Here is a 22,683-nt window from a genome sequence, read left to right as displayed (position 1 = left end):
AAGCTGTATGTCACCATTCTAGCACTCACATGCCTACTTAATTTTATCTCATTCGTAGCACTATTATTTCAACACTGTTCCAAATGTGGGAACAGGCATAATACTGGCTTTGACAAGTGCTATTTTGGACTTTTGTCTGGAAATGGCCTCAGTGATCATGTTGTAGCTGCACTTACTGCACAATGAATTTGTGGTTGTCAACCTGCCTTTGGATTGAATTTAACTATTCATATTCTAAGCAGAAGGCACGCGGGTGGCGCTGTGGTCTAAACCACAAAGCCTAGGACTTGCCGATCAGAAGGTCGGCAGTTTGAATCCCCGCGACGGGGTGAGCTCCCGTTGCTTGGTCCCTGCTCCTGCTAACCTAGCAGTTCAAAAGCACGTCCAAGTGCAAGTAGATAAATAGGTACCGCTCCGGCGGAAAGCTAAACGGTGTTTCCATGCGCTGCTCTGGTTCGCCAGAAGCGGCTTAGTCATGCTGGCCACATGACCCAGAAGCTGTACGCCAGCTCCCTCGGCCAATAAAGCGAGATGAGCGCCGCAACCCCAGAGTCAGCCATGACTGGACCTAATGGTCAGGGGTCCCTTTACCTTTACTTTATTCTAAGCAGACCCACTGAAATTAATGGCCCTAAGTTAGTTGATGTCACAGACTGGCTGGATACTGAGGAGTGGGTACCGGGAGACTGGCTTGGAAGAAGGGATCAGTGATCTGACAAGTCAGAGGCAGAAGCTGCAGTATTGGAGCGTGAAGAACATAAGCAGGAGGAGGAAGAGATAGGTCAGGCTGGTATAGAGTAAAGGGCTTTCACATCTCCTCCTGCCCCCTCCTCTCCTGCCCCACTGTCTCTCAGAACCAGAAGAGGATTGAAGTGGGAGGAGCAGAAACAGGCCACACACAGTTGTAGTCTTCACCTGCTTGCGCACCACTCGAGTGGGAAGATACATAAGTGGAGGTCGGGGTGAGCTACTCTTGCCTCATTGGGTGCACATCTGGGAGTAGCTGCGAGACGCAGGACTGATGGACATGCCTTTTCCTAACTTGTAAGTGTACTTTTGTCAAGAAAGAGTTAATTCCTCACTCTGGACATTCCTTGCTGGACAGTGCTGTGACAGATGACTTACACAGAGATACCGTCTAAGGGAGAATCACATTTTCCCGAGTACTGAAGTATCTTGTACCTACAGGATCGCCTCTCCTGGTATGCCCCACGGAGAACCTTAAGGTCCATAAATAGCAACACCCTAGAGGTCCCGGGCCCTAAGGAAGTTAGATTAGCCTCAACCAGAGCCAGGGCCTTCTCAACACTGGCTCCGGCCTGGTGGAATGCTTTGTCTCATGAGACCAGGGCCCTGTGGGATCTGATTTCTTTCCGCAGGGCCTGTAAGACAGAGTTGTTCCACCTGGCCTTTGGCTTAGAATCAGTTTGATTCCCCCCCCCCCTCTTTTTCCTTTCTCCTCCTATGAAGAGACCGCATCCTAATGTTTTAATGTTGTATCTTAATCTTTTAAATTGTATTTTAATGAACTTGTTTTTATTGTTGGTTGTTAGCTGCCCTGAGCCTGGTCTTGGCTGGGGAGGGCGGGGTATAAATAAAAATTTATTTATTTATTTATTTATCATGATTTTAGTTCAGGGAAAATGTGACATCCTTGAAATCAAAGTTCAGCCCTGAGATGAGAACTGAAAGCAATAAATGGGACACTTAAGTGCATGTACAATGTACTTTTTAAAAAGTTTCATTGGTTTTTGGAACCAGATTGTGAAAACAGCACACACTTAGTACTACTTACCGCTCATTCTGCATAGCTGTAGACTGCATAGGGTTGACTGTTGGGCTGACAGATTTGTTCCTTTCCCAAATCATCATGAGTTCAGCCATCCTCTCTTCAGCACACTGGGCTGTCAGTCGAGCTTCAGCATCCTGATCCCAACAGTCCTCAATTGTCTCTTTCAGTGACCTCACAGCCTATAAAGTAAACCAGCATTACGTTCTGCACCCTTTTAAAGCTATACTTCAACACACATTCTAAGACCAAACAATAAACTGAATCTCAAAATTACATATCCTGTGTTCTAAAGGGTCAAGAAATGTTACACAATCCTGTGTATATTTTCTCAAAAGCCAGCCTTACTAATTTCAATGGGGCATCTCCCAGGTAAAACTTTTAGAAAAATACTACAATGAGTAAGTAATCTCGTCTGTACTAAGGTGCCGTATTTTTCGCTCAATAACACGCACCAGACCATAACACGCACGTAGTTTTTAGAGGAGGAAAACAAGGGAAAAAAATATTCTAAACGAAATAGTGGATATATGATTTTTGTGGTTCATGCTGTGGCCACAGACATGTGATCTGACAGTGAGTTTGGAGCAGCTCAATGCAAAAATCCTGAGGATCCATGTGGATCCATGCTTTGTAACCACGGAGGAGGGAAGGAAGGAAGGGGAACCATGGATCCTCTGCTCACGACTGCAGCAGATCCCCCCCGCCACCGCAGGCATTCGCTCCATAACACGCACAGACATTTCCCCTTACTTTCTAGGAGGAAAAAAGTGAGTGTTGTGGTGCAAAAAATACGGTATGTTATTACTTGATCTGGTGCAGCTAAGATTCTCTTTAAAAGCAATTTGGTCTATGTTCGTTTGACAACAGAGTTGATAAAAGAACTATATGATTTCACAAACAGGGAAACAGAAATTATTCTAAACGTGTTGATTGCAACAGTGAGATATTTTCAATCGTGTTACATGTTTTCAAAATATGTTACAAGGTGGGTGGTAGAGGTTGATAAAAAGGGTTTCAGGTGTTTATACAAATCTTACTAAACAGACATGGTAGCTATAATCAGATTACTGAGAATGAGGATGCTTACATCTGTTACTTCTATTGTGAATGTTAATGAATTAAGAAACTGAGCAAATGAAACAGAGTCTAGTCCAAAAACGGAGTATGGTAATTTATTGTATCCATCAGTCTGTTGGACTGAGCTTGCCTGAAATAACACATTAAACTTTTATAATAAAATATATTTTAAAGCACATTGATGTGTCCTGCGTAGTGATCAAGACAGTGAACTGGGCATTTAAAGAGCACACACACGAAAGATAGAATACGTTACTGACCCCATCATGAAATGTCCAGGCCATACTTGTATCTGGCACTCAAATATTACTTTTTATTAATTTTAGTTTAGTTTCCTAAAGACAGCAACTTACATATTAAACCAATGTTATGCCTCCAACTCCATAATCTAGCATCTTACATATGATTTCTAAATGAAAAGGGGGGGGGGTAGCAACTTGCTTCTCTCACCAAGCTGTTCTCCTTCCAGGCCTCTGGGAATTTTGGTCGTTGCTTTTCCCTTGAAACAAGAACTTGCATATCTTCAAAAGTGGGGTGGTTTCCAACTTCTGCGTGGAATGCTGCCTGGAACTCTGGCACTGATTCTCCTGTTTACAGACATCATAATTTAAACGTAAACAAAAAGTCCAAATAGCTCTAAAATGCCCAGGCAGAGCAGGAAGATGCCTATCATATTTTTTCCGCTTGCATCTGAACCAATATTTGGTCCAGTTGTACTGTGAGCTGCATGTGCTATTGGCTTAATCTCGCTCTTTTGCAAAGTCGATTGACAAAATTGCCTAAGCTCTGCAAATATGTTATGCCTAACATATGAGGAAGAAAAGCATCATTTAGGGGACCTTGCCTACTTGAGGACCAGGAGATATTGAAAGGAAACCAGATAGTGCATTCTGCATGCTGATCCTAACTATTCTACAATGCATTTGGATTTTTTTGTATGATTTTACTGTTTTAACTTATGCCAATAAAGGCTAGTAGTAGCAGCAGCAGTAGTATTCTACAAGTTCATGGATGCATTATTTTCTCCATTCCTACATTGACTCAAACACAACTGTATGACATTCTTTGCCTCTTCTTCCACCCAATCTTGTAAATCTCTCCGAAAAATCCTAAGAACGATCTAGGGAAGTTCAACAGATGTGACAAGGATCACTCAAAATGATGCAGCTCCAGTATGTGGACAAGACGTTTGGTTTGGTACAAGCGAATACCTGTGCTCTGGACCCTTGTCCTTCTTGGCTGTTAAATCCAGCAGGGAGGAGACAGCTGTCTGGGCCAGGGAGCTGGTCAATGCCTCTTTATGAGAGGGGCCAGTTCCTTTCTGTTTGAAGGAGGCAATGAGAAGACCGCTTCTTAAGAAACCATCTCTAGATTCTGAGAACCTTGGTAATTAACGGGCCAGTTGCCAACCTCCCTTTCTTGGGAAAGGTTCTTGAGTGGGTGGTTGCTGACCAGATCCAGGTGCTCTTGGAGGAGACTGATTTTCTAGATCCATTTCAATCAGGGTTTCAGCCTGGCTTTGGCACAGAAACTGCCCTGGTTACTGCCCAGGAGAGAGACAGGGGCAATGTGTCCCTGTTAACCCTCCTTGACCTCTTGGAGTCTTTCGATACCATTGACCACTGTATTCTCCTGGAGAGGCTATCTGAGCTGGGAGTGGGCGGCACTGCTCTGCAATGGTTCCAGTCCTACTTGGATGGTCGCTTTCAGTGGGTGATGCTTTGGGACTGTATTTCAGCACCATGGGGCCTTCAAGAAGGTATCCCTCATGGTTCAATTCTATTCCCCCATATTGCTTAATATCTACATGAAGCCGCTGAGTGGAGTCATCTGGAGTTTGTGCATGTGTTGTCAGCACAACAACACAGCTCTATTTTTCCTTTCCATCTGCAGGTGTGGCAGTGGTGTCTTGCCTTGGTAATGGACTGGATGAGAGCAAATAAAGTGAAGCTCAATCCAGACAAAATAGAGGCAGCATTAGTGGGTGGTTCCCTAGACCAGATAGGTGGAAGATTGCCTGCTCTTGAGGGGGTTACACTTCCTCTTAAGGAGCAAATACTTCTGGATCCACTACTTGAGACCCAGGTGGCCTCAGTTGCTTGAAGGCCAGGTAGCCTTGGTGGTGCAGAGTGCCTTCTGTCAGCTTTGGCTGGTGGCCCAGCTGCACCACTATCTGGACAAGGATAGCCTAACTTCTGTGGCCTACACTCTGGTGACCTCTAGGTTGGATTACTGCAATGTGTTATACATGGGGCTGCTTCTGAAGACAGTTTGGAAACTTCAGCTGGTGCAAAATGCAATTGCCACATTGTACAATGCCCTGGGATCTTTTGATAAAGGGTGGTAAATAAATTGAAATAATAAAGGAATACAGTGGTACCTCGAGTTACAAACGCCTCAGGTTACAAATGCTTCAGGTTACAAACTCTGCTAACCTAGAAGAGTTACCTTGAGTTGAGAACTTTGCCCCAGGATGCAAACAGAAATCGTGTGCCGGCAGTGCAGCGGCAGCAAGAGGCCCCATTAGCAAAAGCACGCCTCTTGTTAAGAAGAGTTTCAGGTTAAAAACAGACCTCCGGAATGAATTAAGTTCGTAACTAGAGGTACCACTGTACTAATAACAACTAAATAATTACAATTCAGACTAACGATACTTTCCTCACATACTTCATTAAAAAAGCTGACAATTTATTTTTCAAAATTTCAGGGACATATTTATATGGAAGCTCCCCATATACCTGGTTTGCCTTGGTAACAAAATATGAAAATCCCACAATGTGCTGTTTTGAGGTCTTCCCCGCTTCTTTTGTGTCTTGTGCTACGCATGCAGAATTTCAGATGTTACTGGTCTGCCATACATATGTATTTGTGTGTGTGTGTGTGTGTGTGTGTGTGTGTGTGTGTGTTGGTGGAGACTGGGTATACCACCAGCCACCCAACAAACCTCATGGGGACATGTCCACAGTATTCATTCAGCTTTACCAGCTGTAACATATAAGCTTTCCTTAATACCTAAAGCTTATCGGCAACATTACTTTATCAGGCACCAAGCCTACATATTTCATCATGAATTACAACATTCAATACAACTCTGAAACACTAGATGGCACTGAGTTCACTGTGGGAAACAAACAAGAGAACTGGTATTTACAGCAAATCCTTACAGATCTCAATAGCAACCCCCACCCCGCAAAAGACCCAAAACCAGTGGATGTAATCGGAGTAGAAGAATTCCAGCAATTCCTCTATTACCTGGGAACAGGTCTGTGCATCTCATAAAAATCTCCCAGTAGATTAGGCCTAGTGCATACATATCTACTTGTTTTAGAGCGGATTCGCAATCCCTCAAGTTCACAGCTCCTTCCAGCACTTCAGGGGCCATGTAGCGGATTGTACCAACCTGCAGAAACATGTTGTGACATTCTTACATTAGTTCAGTATTTACAAAATCCTGTCTATTGCCCTTATACTTAAGTAGAACTACCCCTCCCCATTTATGTTCGCTTCCATTCTCAGGGTGGAATCTCTTGAACAGAAAGCCTTTTCAAGGCCATACTGCCTTGTCCTGGTCTTATTAACCACATTTATAATAACAACTATGCCCATTTTGTTGTGTCCTCAGTCCCAATAAAAGTCTTTTGTGGCATGATCTAATAGTTTTGAGAAGTAGCCATAAGTGGAACAGGAGCAAAGCAATGTTTAGCTAAAAAGTTCAGTATTTCCTTGACCTCAAAATTAATAATAAAGGTTCTCTTATTTCCAGCAGGAGCATAAAGAGCGACAGCTGCATGTAGGGCAGATAGTCTTAGAGCTATATTTATTCATTCACACTGAGCAGGTAACAGGATCAGACCATTTCTCCACCTCCATTTGGCAAAAGGAAACATGAGGAGCTTTTTTTTAAATTTGTGTGTGTGTGTGTGTGTGTGTGAAATAACGACCTTTTATAGCATTTTATACCATCCCTCCTTTCACTGTAAAAAGTGACACAGTAAATCTGGTATTCTGGGAACAGCTATCCTTTAGATTGTTATACAGATACAAAATTCACATTGTACCTTTAAAAAGAAATAAAAACCTTGCATGATATACTGAGGCACTTGGGATTTTTATGTATCTTGAACTAAAAAGCAGAGATTAATTCTCTTTCAATTTCCCCTTTCCAGATTCAGTTATAAATTTTAGTTACTGAACTACCTATAGAGGGGATTTCAATCTCAGGTTAAACACACAGCCGTTACTGGATGTGTTGGAAAGGTCTGTTGACATGTGCAAACAAATAATGGGCACAACAAGCTGAATGGTAATGTTTCTAACAAATTTCTTTACAGGTTACTTCCTAACATACGAATCAAGTCCAGGATGTACACCATATACAATCCTTAAGCAAGGTATATAACCTATTTAATTAAATCCAATGCAGATATATTCCTTCCTTTCTTAATACATTCTTGTTTGAGTTCATATATTACCGTATTTTTCGCTCTATAAGACGCACCTAGTTTTTGCAGGAGGAAAACAAGAAAAAAAAAAATTCTGAATCCCAGAAGCCAGAACAGTAAGAGGGATCGCTGCACAGTGAAAGCAGCAATCCCTCTTGCTGTTCTGGCTTCTGGGATAGCTGCGCAGCCTGCATTCGCCCCACAAGATGCACACACATTTCCCCTTACTTTTTAGGAGGGAAAAAGTGAGTCTAATAGAGCAAAAAATACAGTACACAGTACTCGAATGTGGTTAAGGAAAGGTATGTTAGGAAGTAACCAGAAAGGAGAGGCAGACAAACCCACAGAGCTCTGCCACAAACCAATCAAGATTATCCACATGCATTGTATCAGGGATGAAGGACTTGGCCTCTCTACTCCAAAATATAAGCAAGCGGCAACCAGGAAAGATTTGGGGCCCTTTCTGTGAACATTTTGATTACAGATCTGTGCTCGAAACAAAGTGTCCCTTAAAAAAACAACCAGGGTCTTCTACTTCATGATAGTCACATCAAGGTAGAGAACTCTCATTGGCTTGGGTTCTAACAGGAGTCAAGGAAGCTCATGAAAGAAAAAAATCCCATCAGCCTCTCTGCTTTGCAACTGCCTGTGACCTCTGGAAAGCCTCTCTGGAAGTTTGGGGGACCAGCTGAACAATGTGGGCTGAGATGTGATCATTGTGTGTGTGTGTGTGTGTGTGTGAGAGAGAGAGAGAGAGAGAGAGAGAGAGAGAGAGAGAGAGAGAGAAAGGAAGGAAGGAAGGAAGGAAGGAAGGAAGGAAGGAAGGAAGGAAGAAAGAAAGAAAGAAAGAAAGAAAGAAAGAAAGAAAGAAAGAAAGAAAGAAAGAAAGAAACTATCCTTCTATGAACATCCTTGTTAACTTATTTTTGGATCCAAGTCTCATATTCAGTTAAGAAGAAGAGGAGTTTGGACTTGATATCCTGCCTTTCACTCCCTTTAAGGCAGGAATGTCCAAAGTCCATCTTGGGGGCCTAATCTGGCCCGCCAGTCAGTTTAATCTGGCCCCTGTGGCAGTTTATTTCCTGGGGTAAAATCTTTAAAAACCCTCAACAACTTCAATCCTAAAAAAAGGCCAGCAACTTTGGTTGGCCCCCGCGGCCCTTCATTTCATCAAATCTGGCCCTCTTTGAAAAATTTTTGGACACCACTGCTTTAAGGAGTTTTAAAGTGGCTAACAATCTCCTTTTCCCTTCCTCCCCCACAACAAACACTCTGTGAGGTGAGTGAGGCTGAGAGACTTCAGAGAAGTGTGACTGGCCCAAGGTCACCCAGCAGCTGCATGTGGAGGAGCGGGGAAGCGAACCCGGTTCACCAGATTACGAGTCCACCACTCTTAACCACTACACCATACTGGCTCTCTGTTACTGTTCCTCGCCCTGCATCCCCTCCTCATGTCCTGTTCCACACTGTCTCAGAAGCCCACTCCCAATGGCTGGAGATGCTTTTTTGGGATGGAGGGGAGGAGAATCAGGTTGCTGCAGGGGAGAGTTGATGGGAAACTTTCCTTCCGTGAACTTCCTTAAGGTCTTAGAAGAGGTTTCTGAAGGGAATCCTTCTGTTGTGCATGATTTAACCGTGTCCAACCATTGTATTCCCTTTCCATACTTACCTCACTGATTGCAGCATTGTCCTCCTCCCCTGGGCGCACTAGTCTATTTCCTGTTAGCTTCATGGAGAGTCCAAAATCACTAATAACACATGTTCCATCATTCTTCACCAATACATTACGGCTGTTCAAATCCCGATGAGAGATGGCAGGTTTGTAGTGATCTGTTTGGACATTTGAAAACCCTGCTTTAGGATTTCTAATTGTTTCTGTCCATATACTATGAAATGATTGCTATACTATACTATTCTGAATCTAAGAATCTGTTCTATAATCATGGATATTTTTAAAAAGCAACAAACTGTGCAAACCAGAATAAATATCTATGCCAGTACTAAAATAATATATTATCACACTTTTTTGTTTACAGAACAAGTATGTCTCTGTCAGTGGAAGAAAAGAGAGGTAATTTCCAAATATTCTTTCTCCCCCAGCAGTTCATGAGTACCTCTAAATTTGCTAAAATTTGTTGGGTGACGCTTGAGAAGAAATTTAGAGGGACATGGAGGGGCTACAGAGGGGAAAGGGGAATCACCAATAACTGCCTCCCTCAGCATTCTGCTGATGGACTGGCAGTGCTCCAAAGGGGGCCAGAAGGCCAGTGATTTATGGGTATTGATGCTGGTTGTCAGGCAGGATCCAGACCAGGTGGAGGAGGAAGAATCAAGGCAGTCCGAGATGGAGGGAGGTGTGCAGGTTTTGGTGGAGGAAGAAGGGATAGCTCAGGCGAGGGACAGGTCAGTGGATTCCCAACATTCCCCTGCCCCACTGTCTCCTAGAACCAGGTGGGGCCTGAAAAGGGAAGAGCAGCGATGATGTCCATGCAGGAGATGTTTCAGGTTGTAGCCATGCAACCCGTCAGAGGAGGGTTTGCGGCTAATTTAGGAGCATGAAACTCCGGAGATGTTAAGCTTTTAACCATATCATTGATATATAGGTTAAATAAAGCTGGGGCTAGAATGCAGCCTTGCTTAACCCCCTTGGCGGCTGGTACAAGGCCTATGAGTTGGCCATTTGTGGAAGATCTTACGTACAGCACAGTATCTTTATATAGGCCACTAATCAAAAATAATAATCTTTAATCTATACTGGATGTATTCAATTTGGCCTTACTCGTGAAATTGAATCAAAGGCAGCCTTCAAATCAATGAAGGCTGCATATAAGACCCCACGGGTTTTCTTGGCGTATTTATCGATAAGATGTGCTAAGACAAAACAGTGATCTATGGTAGATCTGCCTTGCCTAAATCCAGCTTTCAGAGGAGGGTATATAAGCCGAAGGAGGGGAAGGGGCCCACTGCTCTATAGGACCCAGACCTGTGGACAGCTGCCTAGAGGCTAGACATTGTAGCATTTCTCTTGCAGACAAGGTGCAAACTATCAGATATGTGCTTCTTTACCTGGGGCAGGCCATGACAACAGATTATTTTGATCAGCAGATGTATACTGTTAGATACAACCCAATAGCATAGAAAAATATGGCAAAAATAGTGTCTCTTCTTTCTCCCCATGCACAAAGAAGTCATATATATCATATAATTGTTGAGTTGGAAGGAATCCTGAGGGTCATCTAGTCCAACCCCCTGCAATGCAGGAATCTTTTGCCCAACGAAGGGATTGAATCCACAACCCTGAGATTAAGGGTATCATGCTCTGCCAACTGAGCTATCATTCCTCCTCCTTCTGATTCATAATATCTGGTTGCCTGAGTCAGAGACATGGAGTAATTCTGTAATTTTTGTACCTGATCTTATTTGGTATTTCTGTTCAATTATTTTTTTTCCCTAAAAACAGCCTTCAAAGTTACTGTGGGGTAACAAATGACTCAAAAAATCTTAGTTCCATATATTTTTATTTGCAATCAACTTCTCAGGCCATTTTTCTCAGGCTTTGTGCTACTTTTTCAATCATACATTGCTCAGCATGCATTGAGAGTATACTGTTACTGGAGCCATTTTTCAGCTGAAGAGAAGGGTAAAAATAATTTAAGTGTGTAAGCAAATAAAGCATGATGTATTATAAATCAAGTGCCAAAATTAAGACACCTCACCATAGTTACTAATTATTTAAGAAGGCTCCAAATGAACTTACACAAAGCACAATGGGTGCAAAAAAAGTGTATAGAAGAGTCGCTTATTTCTAATGGCAGAAATATTTGCATCACCATAAAATAAAAATCTGTAAAAATCCTTTGATTCTGTTATCAAACAGAAAATCCTAAATTATCTTTATGGAAAGCTGCAGACCCCTGACCTTACCTCCTCGAGGTAACTCTGTGTGGAGATACGCCAGACCTCTAGTTATAGTGTGTGCCAAACGACATGAGTTCACCCAGTCACTAGTATGAAGACTCAAATACCTGCACAAAGAGCCCTGGAAAGGGAATAAGCAGTGCATGTTATTAGGGTCATCAGTCCCTTGTAGAGACTTTTAATCAACACTTATTTCCAATACTCCATTTCAAAATTTGTGGACCTAGGTTATTGCTTTCATTAACAGGAAGAGAGGTGCTAGTTTGTTTGTGGTTACTGTTGGCTTTATCTAAAAATGACACTCATGTCCACCAGATGTGCTTCATGATGGCAAAAGAAATGGTATTTTCTGAGGCAGCTTTAATCAAACGACTTAACCACATTTCACAATTGCTCACTTATAGGAGAAAAGGAAAGAGACATCTGGGGGCATCCCAGGCTCCAGTGACACAACCATTCATGGTTAAGCATGCTCCTATTTGTAAAGCCCTATATTAGGTTCTGGGACGCGGGTGGCACTGTGGGTTAAACCACAGAGCCTAGGACTTGCCGATCAGAAGGTCGGCAGTTCGAATCCCCGCGACAGGGTGAGCTCCCATTGCTCGGTCCTTGCTTCTGCCAACCTAGCAGGTCGAAAGCACATCAAAGTGCAAGTAGATAAATAGGTACCGCTCCAGCGGGAAGGTAAACGGCGTTTCTGTGCGCTGCTCTGGTTCTTAGTCATGCTGGCCACATGACCTGGAAGCTGTACGCCGGCTCCCTCGGCCAATAAAGCGAGATGAGCGCCGCAACCCCAGAGTCGGTCACGACTGGACCTAATGGTCAGGGGTCCCTTTACCTTTATATTAGGTACTACTTCATGTTCTAGGTTCAGAATGTGATGCCAGAATGTGACAGAACCTTTCATGCGTATATAATGCAGCTCCTGGCATTTTCTTCTTTAATATCATGGGAGTAGTAGTTCCACCAGTGGAAGCCTTATAAGAAGCAGCGAAGCGACTGTGAGCAACATCATGGGAGGGGTGTTTCTAGGACTAAGGTGAAATTATGAAGCTCCCTTCTTATTTTTGCTGTTCGATTCTGCATGTTCTTTAAATAGTCTTGTTAGATTTGCAGTACTGGAATGTGGGGTTTTTTTGGTATATCATTATCTTTGCTATTGTTTTGCTATGTTATTATGAAATTGCTGCTACGTTATTGTTTTGCTATGTTATTGTGAAAATGTTTTTGTAGCATTTGTTTGAAATGCATCCGTTTCCTTGTTGAAAGCTGCTTTAAGCCTCATTTTGTGTGTGGAAAAGCAACATACAAATAAAACGAATGAATGAACCTGACCTGTTCTTACTAAAAATACAATAATGTAAAATCCCCACAGAATATTTTTACATTAATTGCAACTTAAATCAATTTTCTGTCTTCCCAAAGGTGTATAAAGTAACTCTCTTTAAATTATTACTTACATTGGGATAATATTCCATCACTAATAAGTATTCCATCCGTCCATCTGCAGTGAATCTCTCATCTCCCACAATGAATCGGGCAATATTGTCGTGTTCCATAAGTGGGATTCTGTATATATTTCTCTCATTGATAAAGTTTTGACGATTAGTGAAAGAAAATACTTTTACAGCCACTGGACGCTCATCTAAGGAACCTTTGTAAACTGCTCCATATCGCCCTCGACCAATAAGCTGTGAAATTTAAAAAAGTAACCATTTGATGAACTTCACATTAATACGATATACATTTTGGCCACAGTCCAGTGCACAGTCCACTTAAATTTCTTGATTTCAGTAAGCATGAGCACTGAGTTTTGTCCATGGATTTGGGCCTTTCAACTGCAGTGCTACAGTTCACTCTGACATGGTAGAGCATATAGTTCATCTTAGTATCTAAAGAAACATATATACAAGTGGAAATTGTTGTTACTGAAAAAAGAAGAAGAGGAAGAACCCAATAACAGGATTCAAAGACATGGCTCATGTTAAGCTTGGCTTGATGAGGCATGGCTTTGTTAAATTAAAATAGAAATGGGGCTTCATGCATGCAGATCATCACAAACTTGTGAATATAGTAACCACAAAAATATTAATTTTGTCTTTCTAAACACCAGCTGAGAATACAAGCGGTTTTATTTATGAAGAAATACTCGAGTGATAATGTTATAGGACAAAGAGATCTTAAGATGAAGGTCAGTATATTGAATGAATGAATGAATAGCCCCTTTATCATGACCTAGTTGTCAGGTACAAAAAAGTAGCATCTAGCTAAATGATTATCAGTGTGGTTGCAAAAATCCTTAAATACTAACTTGTATGTATGTAAAGTAAGCATTAACATCTTGTACTAAATTGATCAGGTGATTCATAATTCATGCGAAGAGCAAAGACCTAGAAACTCCAAATGGCATAGTTACCTCCAGTAGCTTCAGATTATCAAGATCTAACGAGGGTTCAGATGATGCTGCTTCCATCATGTCTATACTGTGCATACCTTGTTTATGATCTCCTGATGAAAGAAGAGCCAGGAAAAAAAGTTTGTGTTACACATCAAAATGTCCGAGGTCTTGACAATGTCTTGGCAACGGACAAACCTATCCAGGAGACACCTTGCAAACAACTTAAAGCGTTAGACAGAGTGGCAGTTTTAGAAGAACCAATATTAGTACGGCCAATTGATGCCAGCTATGGAGTTTTGCACATTACTTTCCCTATGCCAAGGTTAATCGGGACAGCTAACATGCTGTGTTCCTCAAGATCTTATCTGCAAAATCCCACCGCATGTACTGTGTTAAAGGAAAATATAATGAAAATGATGTACCGATGGTATTTGACTCCTGTAAAATTAGCAAAGATATATCATAACTGTGACAATCTATGTTGGAAATGTAAAGAAAAGGAAGGAACCTTTTATCATATGTGGTGGACCTGTCCCAAGGTGAAGGACTTCTGGGAAAAGGGTTATAATGAATTGGAAAAAATGTTGAAATATACATTTATAAAGAAACCAGAGGCCTTTCTTCTTGGAATAACAGGTTTGGAATTGCCCAAGAAAGATGTTAAATTATTTTTGTATGCCACAACCGCTGCTCGTATTTTGTTAGCTAAAAAGTAGAAAACCCAAGAATTACCAACGATAGAAGAATGGCAGATGAAGATGAGGGATTTTTCGGAGCTAGCCGACGAAGGAGGAGGAGTACCAGGAAGAATGGATTAAATTAATGATTACTTAGTTAAATATGTCAAGTTAAATTAACTGAAAACAGCTTGCAGATACTTAATTGGCTTACGATTTTATTTATGTTAAATGATGAATTAATATGTTTAATTTCATAATGTGAAGATTTAAGGATGTTAATGTTTAAGTTAAATTTTATAAGAACTGTGATTTGGAAAACCGTTAAAAGGCTATGCAATGGAATTCAACCAAGGGGAAGCAAGGAAGTCACTTAACAATGTTAATAAGTGTCATTTTCAATAAGGCTATGATTTATGTTTGTTTTTCTTATGTGTTTGTTTGTTTGTTTGTTTATAATGTTGTGAAAACCAATAAAAAAAATTTGGGGAAAAAATCTTATCTGCAAAATCTAAAACACCTTGTCACATGCATCCCCTTTATTATGGTTTTCTTGTTACCATCAACTGCCACGAAAAACCTCCAGTAGCTGTGTAGCACCTCTCTGAAAAATAGAGAAGGTGCATGTGACAGGCCCTCTAGACATTAAAGCTTGGAGATTTGCTTTGGGAGCATGGCCCTCACAGGGAAAAGGGAACAGACTGAATGTTACTGAAGCTGGCAGCAAATTGCTGCCTGCATTCTGATCTCTGGGTAGGCTATGGGGACGTTTTGTTATAATGCGTTTTATATTTTAAAAACTGGATTGCCAAACAGAAGCGTAAGTAACTCGGGAATGATCATGATAAGAAAAACAAAAGATGAGAATTAACAACACACTCATCAAAGCTTACCTCCAAATATTCTGTATCCAAAGAAAAAGGCAACCACCAGAACAGCCAATACAGATACTGATGCCAGAGCAATGACAATTGTCTCATCTCGGCGAAGTGAATATGATGAATCTGAAAGAAAGAAAACTATGTATTATGGCTTCTTCATATAAGGCATGTTTCTCAGAAAGAATTAGGATACCCAGTAGAAAGCAAATGAGACTGAAGTATTACTCTGGTGATTATATCACATATCCCTAATTTTTTTTATTTAATGTTAAAATCGCTTCAATTAAAGATAAGGATCTAGCTGTTAATCATTTTAGTAAGTCCAATAGCTCTTTCTGAGGATACACAAGGTAAACAACATTGCTCTTTGGAATACTATTTTTAGATGCTGACAAAACTACGGTCTTCAGAAAAGGCAACCTGCCAACTTGTTGCAAGCCTACTGTGGGAAGGTAAAAAAAAAAAAAGGGAAAGAGTTTTGAGAAATTAAAACTGGATTTCAGTTTCTAGTTATGTATCAGCTTTCACCTCAACATCAAAAAACACACCAACAAAAACAAAAACAAAAAAACAAAAACAAAACCCAAAGATCATGGCCACTGGTCCCATCACCTCCTGGCAAATAGAAGGGGAAGAAATGGAGGCAGTGAGAGATTTTACTTTCTTGGGCTCCATGATCACTGCAGATGGTGACAGCAGTCACGAAATTAAAAGACACCTGCTTCTTGGGAGAAAAGTGATGACAAACCTAGACAGCATCTTAAAAAGCAGAGACATCACCTTGCCAACAAAGGTCTGTATAGTTAAAGCCATGGTTTTCCCAGTAGTGATGTATGGAAGTGAGAGCTGGACCTTAAAGAAGGCTGATCGCTGAAGAATTGATGCTTTTGAATTATGGTGCTGGAGGAGACTCTTGAGAGTCCCATGGACTGCAAGAAGATCAAACCTATCCATTCTGAAGGAAATCAGCCATGAGTGCTCACTGGAAGGACAGATCGTGAAGTGAGGCTCCAATACTTTGGCCACCTCATGAGAAGAGAAGACTCCCTGGAAAAGACCCTGATGTTGGGAAAGATGGAGGGCACAAGGAGAAGGGGACGACAGAGGACGAGATGGTTGGACAGTGTTCTCGAAGCTACCAACATGAGTTTCACCAAACTGCGGGAGGCAGTGGAAGACAGGAGTGCCTGGTGTGCTCTGATCCATGGGGTCACAAAGAGTCGGACATGACTAAATGACTAAACAACAACAACAACAACAACAATCAGCTTTCACTCAACAGATCAGAACAAAACAGAAAGAATTACATGCAAGTGTTTTACCAGAGCTCCTTTTATCGAGATGCACCATTGTCTTGCGTGGCTTTGATATTTGCTGCTGTCTTTTGATGTGGACAGGCTTTGATCATCGTAGCTGGCAGCTATCTTATATGGTCTTTTTGTTTTGATAGTTCTAGATCAAGCCATAGGCCCATGCACTCTATCCTCACAGTCACCCATGGGAAGCTCGGAACCATTACCCAAGTGCAACAGCAGTCTCCCTCCCCTCTTGCCATTCCCAGGAACTGACATTCAGAGGCATAACGTCTTGGGCAGTGGAGGTAAAACCTTCCTCCATTAACTGCATGCAGAACATCACATCACATCACCATGTTTTCTCAATGTCGTTTCCCATGAAGTAGCTGATATTGGTTCCTTGGCGCCAATAAGACTCTTCAGATGCTAATAAAAGGCTTGCATTTTCTTTTCTTTTTAAAATAATTTTTATTAAAGATCCTGAACTTTGCCCCTGAAGGACCAGGAGCCTGGGAGTCATTTTGGACTCACAGCTGTCCATGGAAGCGCAGGTCAATTCTGTATCTAGGGCAGCTGTCTACCAACTCCACATGGTACACAGGCTGAGACCCTACCTGCCCGTGGACTGTCTCGCCAGAGTGGTGCATGCTCTTGTTATCTCCCGCTTGGACTACTGCAATGTGCTCTACGTGGGGCTACCTTTGAAGGTGACCCGGAAACTGCAACTAATCCAGAACACGGCAGCTAGACTGGTGACTGGGGGCGGCTGCTGAGACCATATAACACCAGTCTTGCAAGACGTACATTGGCTCCCAGTACGTTTCCAAGCACAATTCAAAGTGTTGGTGTTGACCTTTAAAGCACTAAACGGCCTTGGCCCAGTATACCTGAAGGAGCATCTCCACCCCCATCGTTCTGCCCGGACGCTGAGGTCCAGCGCCGAGGGCCTTCTGGCGGTTCCCTCATTGCGAGAAGCAAAGCTACAGGGAACCAGGCAGAGGGCCTTCTCGGTAGTGGCGCCCGCCCTGTGGAACGCCCTCCCATCAGATGTCAAAGCGATAAACAACTACCTGACATTCAGAAGACATCTTAAGGCAGCCCTGTTCAGGGAAGTTTTTAATGTGTGACATTTTAGTGTATTTTTTGTCTCTGTGGAAGCCGCCCAGAGTGGCTGGGGAAACCAGATGAGCGGGGTACAAATAAATAAATAAATAAATAAATAAATAAATAAATAAATAATAATTTTCTTAGCTTACAAAAGTATGTGCCTTTTCTGTCCACAGAGCTGGCCCCAGAGCTACCACCTACCCCCCCATTCCAAATAGCTATTAGCTGCTTCTATTTGCCAACATCCTTCCATACCCAACACCTTCAGCTTCGTGTAGACTAACTGAAATGTTTAGAGCTAATCATGATGCAGTTCTCTTTCAGTTATCTTAAATTCTACATGGACAAGGGAGAGACTACAAAGATGACTGTTCATCTTGCTGACTTCTCCTCCTGGTCACAGGGCAGTAATTGGAAATTATTTCAGGGGTTAAACAAAGTCCACAGCCAGTCTCTAGCTGGATGACCTTCACATAAAATAACACACTGGTATAAAGCTGCTCTATAAAACAATGCTCCTAGTTGTTAACTTGGTTTGAATTATGCTTGGATTAGGCACACTGTAAGGCTATTTGTGTCTTCCTATTTGTTAGAACCTCACAAAGGAAGAAAATTATAGTATGATTGGGCTTTAAGAATGTTTCCTAGTAAATTCAGATTATGATTTAGAGAGAAAAAATGAAGTTTAAAATCAGTTCTAATCCTGCCATTGTCCAAGATTCTGCAGCAACAAGATGATTTTCTAGTTACAGAATAAAACTAACTGATCTTTTCATTGCAATTTTATTTCTGATTCAGAACTAATAAAGTAGTTGAACAAAGCATAATGACCAACAGAGCTTTGTGTTTAGTTTAATTCTAATTGTTTTTGCACTGCAGTTGCAATTCATTTGTTAGTACGTTGAGATGCTCAAGGAAGAATAATCATTCGGGCTAAAATCCCAAATGCAAAAGAATTTTGTTTCCACATTAGTTTATTCTGACTGCGATTATAATGAAGCAGGTTTATTTTTATTTACAGCATGTTCTAGAATACCGTTTACAATTATTAGTTTAGATAAACGTGTATATGGAATATTATGTTCACTCCACTTCCTTTGTTTCCCTCCGCCAGAGTTTCCTTCTCCAGGACAATACCTCCACCCTGCCTGCCTCAATTCCCCCTCACTAGCTGGAGGAGACTCTTGAGAGTCCCATGGACTGCAAGAAGATCAAACCTCTCCCTGACACGCGCTGTGCACCCCCCCCACCGCACGGTACACCATGCCCCAGGACGCACACCATGCCCCTGGGACATGCGCCACACCCCCAGGATGCACGCCAGCCACGCCCCCACCTGCTCTCTGCCCCTGGTGCCAGAGCATGCAGCTTCGCCACTGCTCACGCATCAAGGGGTGCCAGAACTGTACACATCTCCCCCCGCCAAAAAACAACAACAACCTGCTCTGAACAGAGAAGATACACTCTATCTGTGAATTATTGTAGTGGTGGTTGAAGCAGGTACCTTTTCTCCTACGCAGCTGATGGAGAGAAGCATCCTTCCACTATTTTGTGGTCCTGACACTTTCTGCTCTTTTAGATATGGCAGTCGTTTTGCGTTATGCCACATCCCCACCTCAGCCCAGCCATTTTGTCAATGGCTTCCTTGGCACTTTTTGTAAACTCCAAATGTACCCAGTGGCCCCAAAAGGTTGGCAACCCCTCTTCTGTCTATCAGTGAATCTCTGCCTTCCGTTGGACGGGATATAAATCAACATGAGTGAGTTTTTGTGCGGCCAAGAAGGAAGTCTAAATTTGATACTAGTTCTACTTGTCACCCACCAGCCCAGGGGAAAAGTGATGAGATTTTTTAAAATCTCAGCTGGACAATAAAGGCATGGAGGGAGAAAGATAGCAGGATAGGTTGAAGCGATAAAATTAAAAAGGCAGGATAGGAAACATTAACCCCAAACCACTTGTCTGAAATGACATGTGGAATAAAACTAACCCTGCGCAATTTCGTAGAATAAAAGTACAGTGGTGCCCCGCAAGACGAATGCCTCGCAAGACGAAAAACTCGCAAGACGAAAGAGTTTTCTGTTTTTTGAGTCGTTCCGCAAGACGAATTTCCCTATGGGCTTGCTTCGCAAGAGGAAACGTCTTGCGAGTTCTTGCGAGTTTGTTTCCTTTTTCTTAAAGCCGCTAAGCCGTTAATAGCCGCTAAGCCGCTAATAGCCGCTAAGCCGCTAAGAGCCGCTAAGCCGCTAATAGCCGTGCTTCGCAAGATGAAAAAACTGCAAGACGAAGAGACTCGCGGAACGGATTAATTTCGTATTGCGAGGCACCACTGTATTCAGAATAGGAAGTCATAAGGAGCAATTTGGGGTCATATTCATAACTACCTGGGGCATGGAATTATTTTTATTGTTTTCTTAAACACACAGATGTACATGTAAAAGCACTGAGAGTGTATAGCTCTATTGTGAATGAAATAAGTATCCTGTTGTATTGAAGGATTAATTTTGAATACAACAGAAGTACTACAGGAAAAAGGAGTTATCTGACAGGCTGTGACTGCAAGTTCTGGAAATGGTTTTGAGATGTTACCAACAAAAGGATGTTGAAAAAAGCAAAGTGATGTTGTATATTTTGCATCAGATGAGTGTTGCATCTAAGTGGCCACTTCTTTGATAAATGACAATGGTTTAGACTGAGTTTCCAAGTCCTTTTGTTAGAAGCTCATGTTGAATTTGTTCCCGGTATCCCAGGGGCAAAGCAGCTCAAAATGGTGCTAGGAAGCACTACTTTTGCTTTTGCTACACTAGCTTCAGGATCAGGCCTCTTGGGCAAAGCTATGGCCAGATACAAAACCATATGTTTTGCTTTTGTACTGCCTTGTTGGCTGTTCGAATGCAAGTGTTTGTGCACGGGAATGACTTAATGAGCTCCTCCGCAATCCAATCATTCTGACAAAACTAGGGAGGTTATCTGGATTTGGAACATCTGAGCTTCACCCTAAGACTTCATTTGCTTCTGTGTCATCTTTTATGAAACTAGATTTCAATCAAAACGAAGAGTATTCACATACAAAGAGGTACCAGTTTATCACAGTTTTAATAATGCTAAGCAGTGCAACATTGAGTTTAATTAAATCCAGCTTCTCAAACCATTACCCCATACTTATGACTGAGCTTCTTCCAAAGTCAGATTATAGTTGCATTCTGGGACACCTGGTGGCACTTCTTCTCACTATAATCCAAGCTAATTGCAGCTATTTTTAATTAAGTGCAGTTTATTATTAAGCAGAACATCAAGTAAAGAGGACTATATGCAATACAATAAATTGAGATGCCGAAAAAAACCTCACTAAATTATTTGAAATGCTTACACACTGTGAAGTATTTTCTCATTTCTTGCACTTTCATTTCAACAGGTTTAGCTAATATATCAGCCGCAACTTTGTGAGTTTTCAGGAAAGGTTACTAGCATATCTACAAAAAAGTTGTTACTCTCACACATGGAGCTACAGAAATCATATGGAAATGATTCACATGTAATGCTAAATCATGCTTTGGTGCTACAGGAGCCTTGCACTCATGCACTCTCTGCTCTTCTTTCATACTCTGCTTCAACTGGTTTGCCAACACACGTTGAACCAGCAAGCCATGGTCTGCGCTTCCCCCAGCAAACCAGAATGACAAAACGGCTTCAAACCATGTTTGCAATTCTAGTTTGGAGAGTAAACACAAACCACATTGGTCATGCCGGCTGGGACAGATGGGAACTGATGTCCAGCAAGATCTGGAGGGCACCACTTGGGTTATCGTTGGGTTATTAGTGTCTAGAAACCTTATGTTCTATTTGCTATTTGGAACAAACTCCAATTTCTGTCACACTTTATTATGGGAAGCTACTGTTTGTTCCAAGCAGTAAATTGACGTGCTCAGGCTTCCTCTCTTTGTGTACAAAGGAGAGAAGGGGAAGGGTTAGTGGGGAATGTGCAAGCCCAGGGCTTGTGCCAGTTCACTGTCGTAACATTAATTCTTGTTTTAGCATTATGCCTTGATCTCATGCAGTAGTCTCATATTCTTTAAGGAACTATAGATATTTGGATACAAAGACAATACGTTATACCAAATTTACTGTAATCCTGTTGTAAAGTGTTTTATGGCACTGCTTGATTTAACACTGAACTTTATTTGCATTATTTTGAACTAATAGTTATATCTTATGGCCAGCAAAATTAGGTTTACCCTAATATATTAACAATGGTGTTGCTTCAAGTACAAATGACATATTCCATAACAACTTTTCTCACTGCAAAATAATATCAATCAAAATGTAATATCTATGAAGATTTTTCCAAGCAAGGTGTTAAGATTCCTGCTCATAGGTGTTTGCTGTACAATTTGTGTGGATTTTGCCTTATTCTACAGAGGAGGAAATGCTCATTTGAAATTGACCCAAGATTTTTTTAGTTCAAAATGCTGTAACTTCTTTTTAAAATTGTGGCAACAAGTTCTCGTTTCGGTTTTCAGTCACAGAATCTGCCTACTGCTAGGCACATGCCAGAAGGCGTAAAACACTATTCATTCTCAAAGCAGCCTTTTCCTAGCTCTAAGCCTAAGTCTAAGCCTAAGTAATGAAATTTCCTGGTGATGCAACTGCTTGGGAAGAAGAGTTTGTAGAATAGTACCATACGCAGGTGGTGCTGTGGGTTAAACCACAGAGCCTAGGACTTGCAGATCAGAAGGTCGGCAGTTCGAATCCCCAAGACGGGGTGAGCTCCCGTTGCTTGGTCCCTGCTCCTGCCCACCTAGCAGTTCAAAAGCACGTCAAAGTGCAAGTAGATAAATAGGTACCGCTCTGGCGGCAAGGTAAATGGCGTTTCCGTGCGCTGCTCTGGTTCACCAGAAGCGGCTTAGTCATGCTGTCCACATGACTCGGAAGCTGTACGCCGGCTCCCTCAGCCAATAAGGTGAGATGAGCGCTGCAACCCCAGAGTCAGCCACAACTGGATCTAATGGTCAGGGGTCCCTTTACCTTTTTTAGTTTGAATATAGGCCACACACACCCCTTAAAAAAAAGGAGGCTTGTATAAAATCTGAGAGCAGCTG

At 41.9% G+C, this 22,683-nt stretch overlaps 1 protein-coding gene across 4 annotated transcripts in view; it reads right to left on the bottom strand.

The window, feature by feature from the left end:
- Positions 1 to 22,683, bottom strand: part of BMPR2 (bone morphogenetic protein receptor type 2) — an 84,465-nt gene that overhangs the window by 9,468 nt on the left and 52,314 nt on the right. For all 4 annotated transcript variants that reach the window (XM_028701668.2, XM_077918088.1, XM_077918093.1 and 1 more), the window contains exons 5-12: positions 15,198 to 15,308; positions 13,646 to 13,737; positions 12,690 to 12,920; positions 11,236 to 11,350; positions 8,981 to 9,141; positions 6,122 to 6,269; positions 3,320 to 3,456; positions 1,796 to 1,971 (exon numbers count right to left, since the gene is read on the bottom strand). In XM_028701668.2, coding sequence (XP_028557501.2) covers positions 1,796 to 1,971; positions 3,320 to 3,456; positions 6,122 to 6,269; positions 8,981 to 9,141; positions 11,236 to 11,350; positions 12,690 to 12,920; positions 13,646 to 13,737; positions 15,198 to 15,308 — 1,171 coding nt within the window. The remainder of the gene's footprint in view (positions 1 to 1,795; positions 1,972 to 3,319; positions 3,457 to 6,121; positions 6,270 to 8,980; positions 9,142 to 11,235; positions 11,351 to 12,689; positions 12,921 to 13,645; positions 13,738 to 15,197; positions 15,309 to 22,683) is intronic.

This window comes from Podarcis muralis, chromosome 1 (assembly GCF_964188315.1).
Source record: "Podarcis muralis chromosome 1, rPodMur119.hap1.1, whole genome shotgun sequence".
NCBI classification, from domain to species: domain Eukaryota; kingdom Metazoa; phylum Chordata; class Lepidosauria; order Squamata; family Lacertidae; genus Podarcis; species Podarcis muralis.
This window is presented reverse-complemented; position numbering and strand designations above follow the sequence as displayed.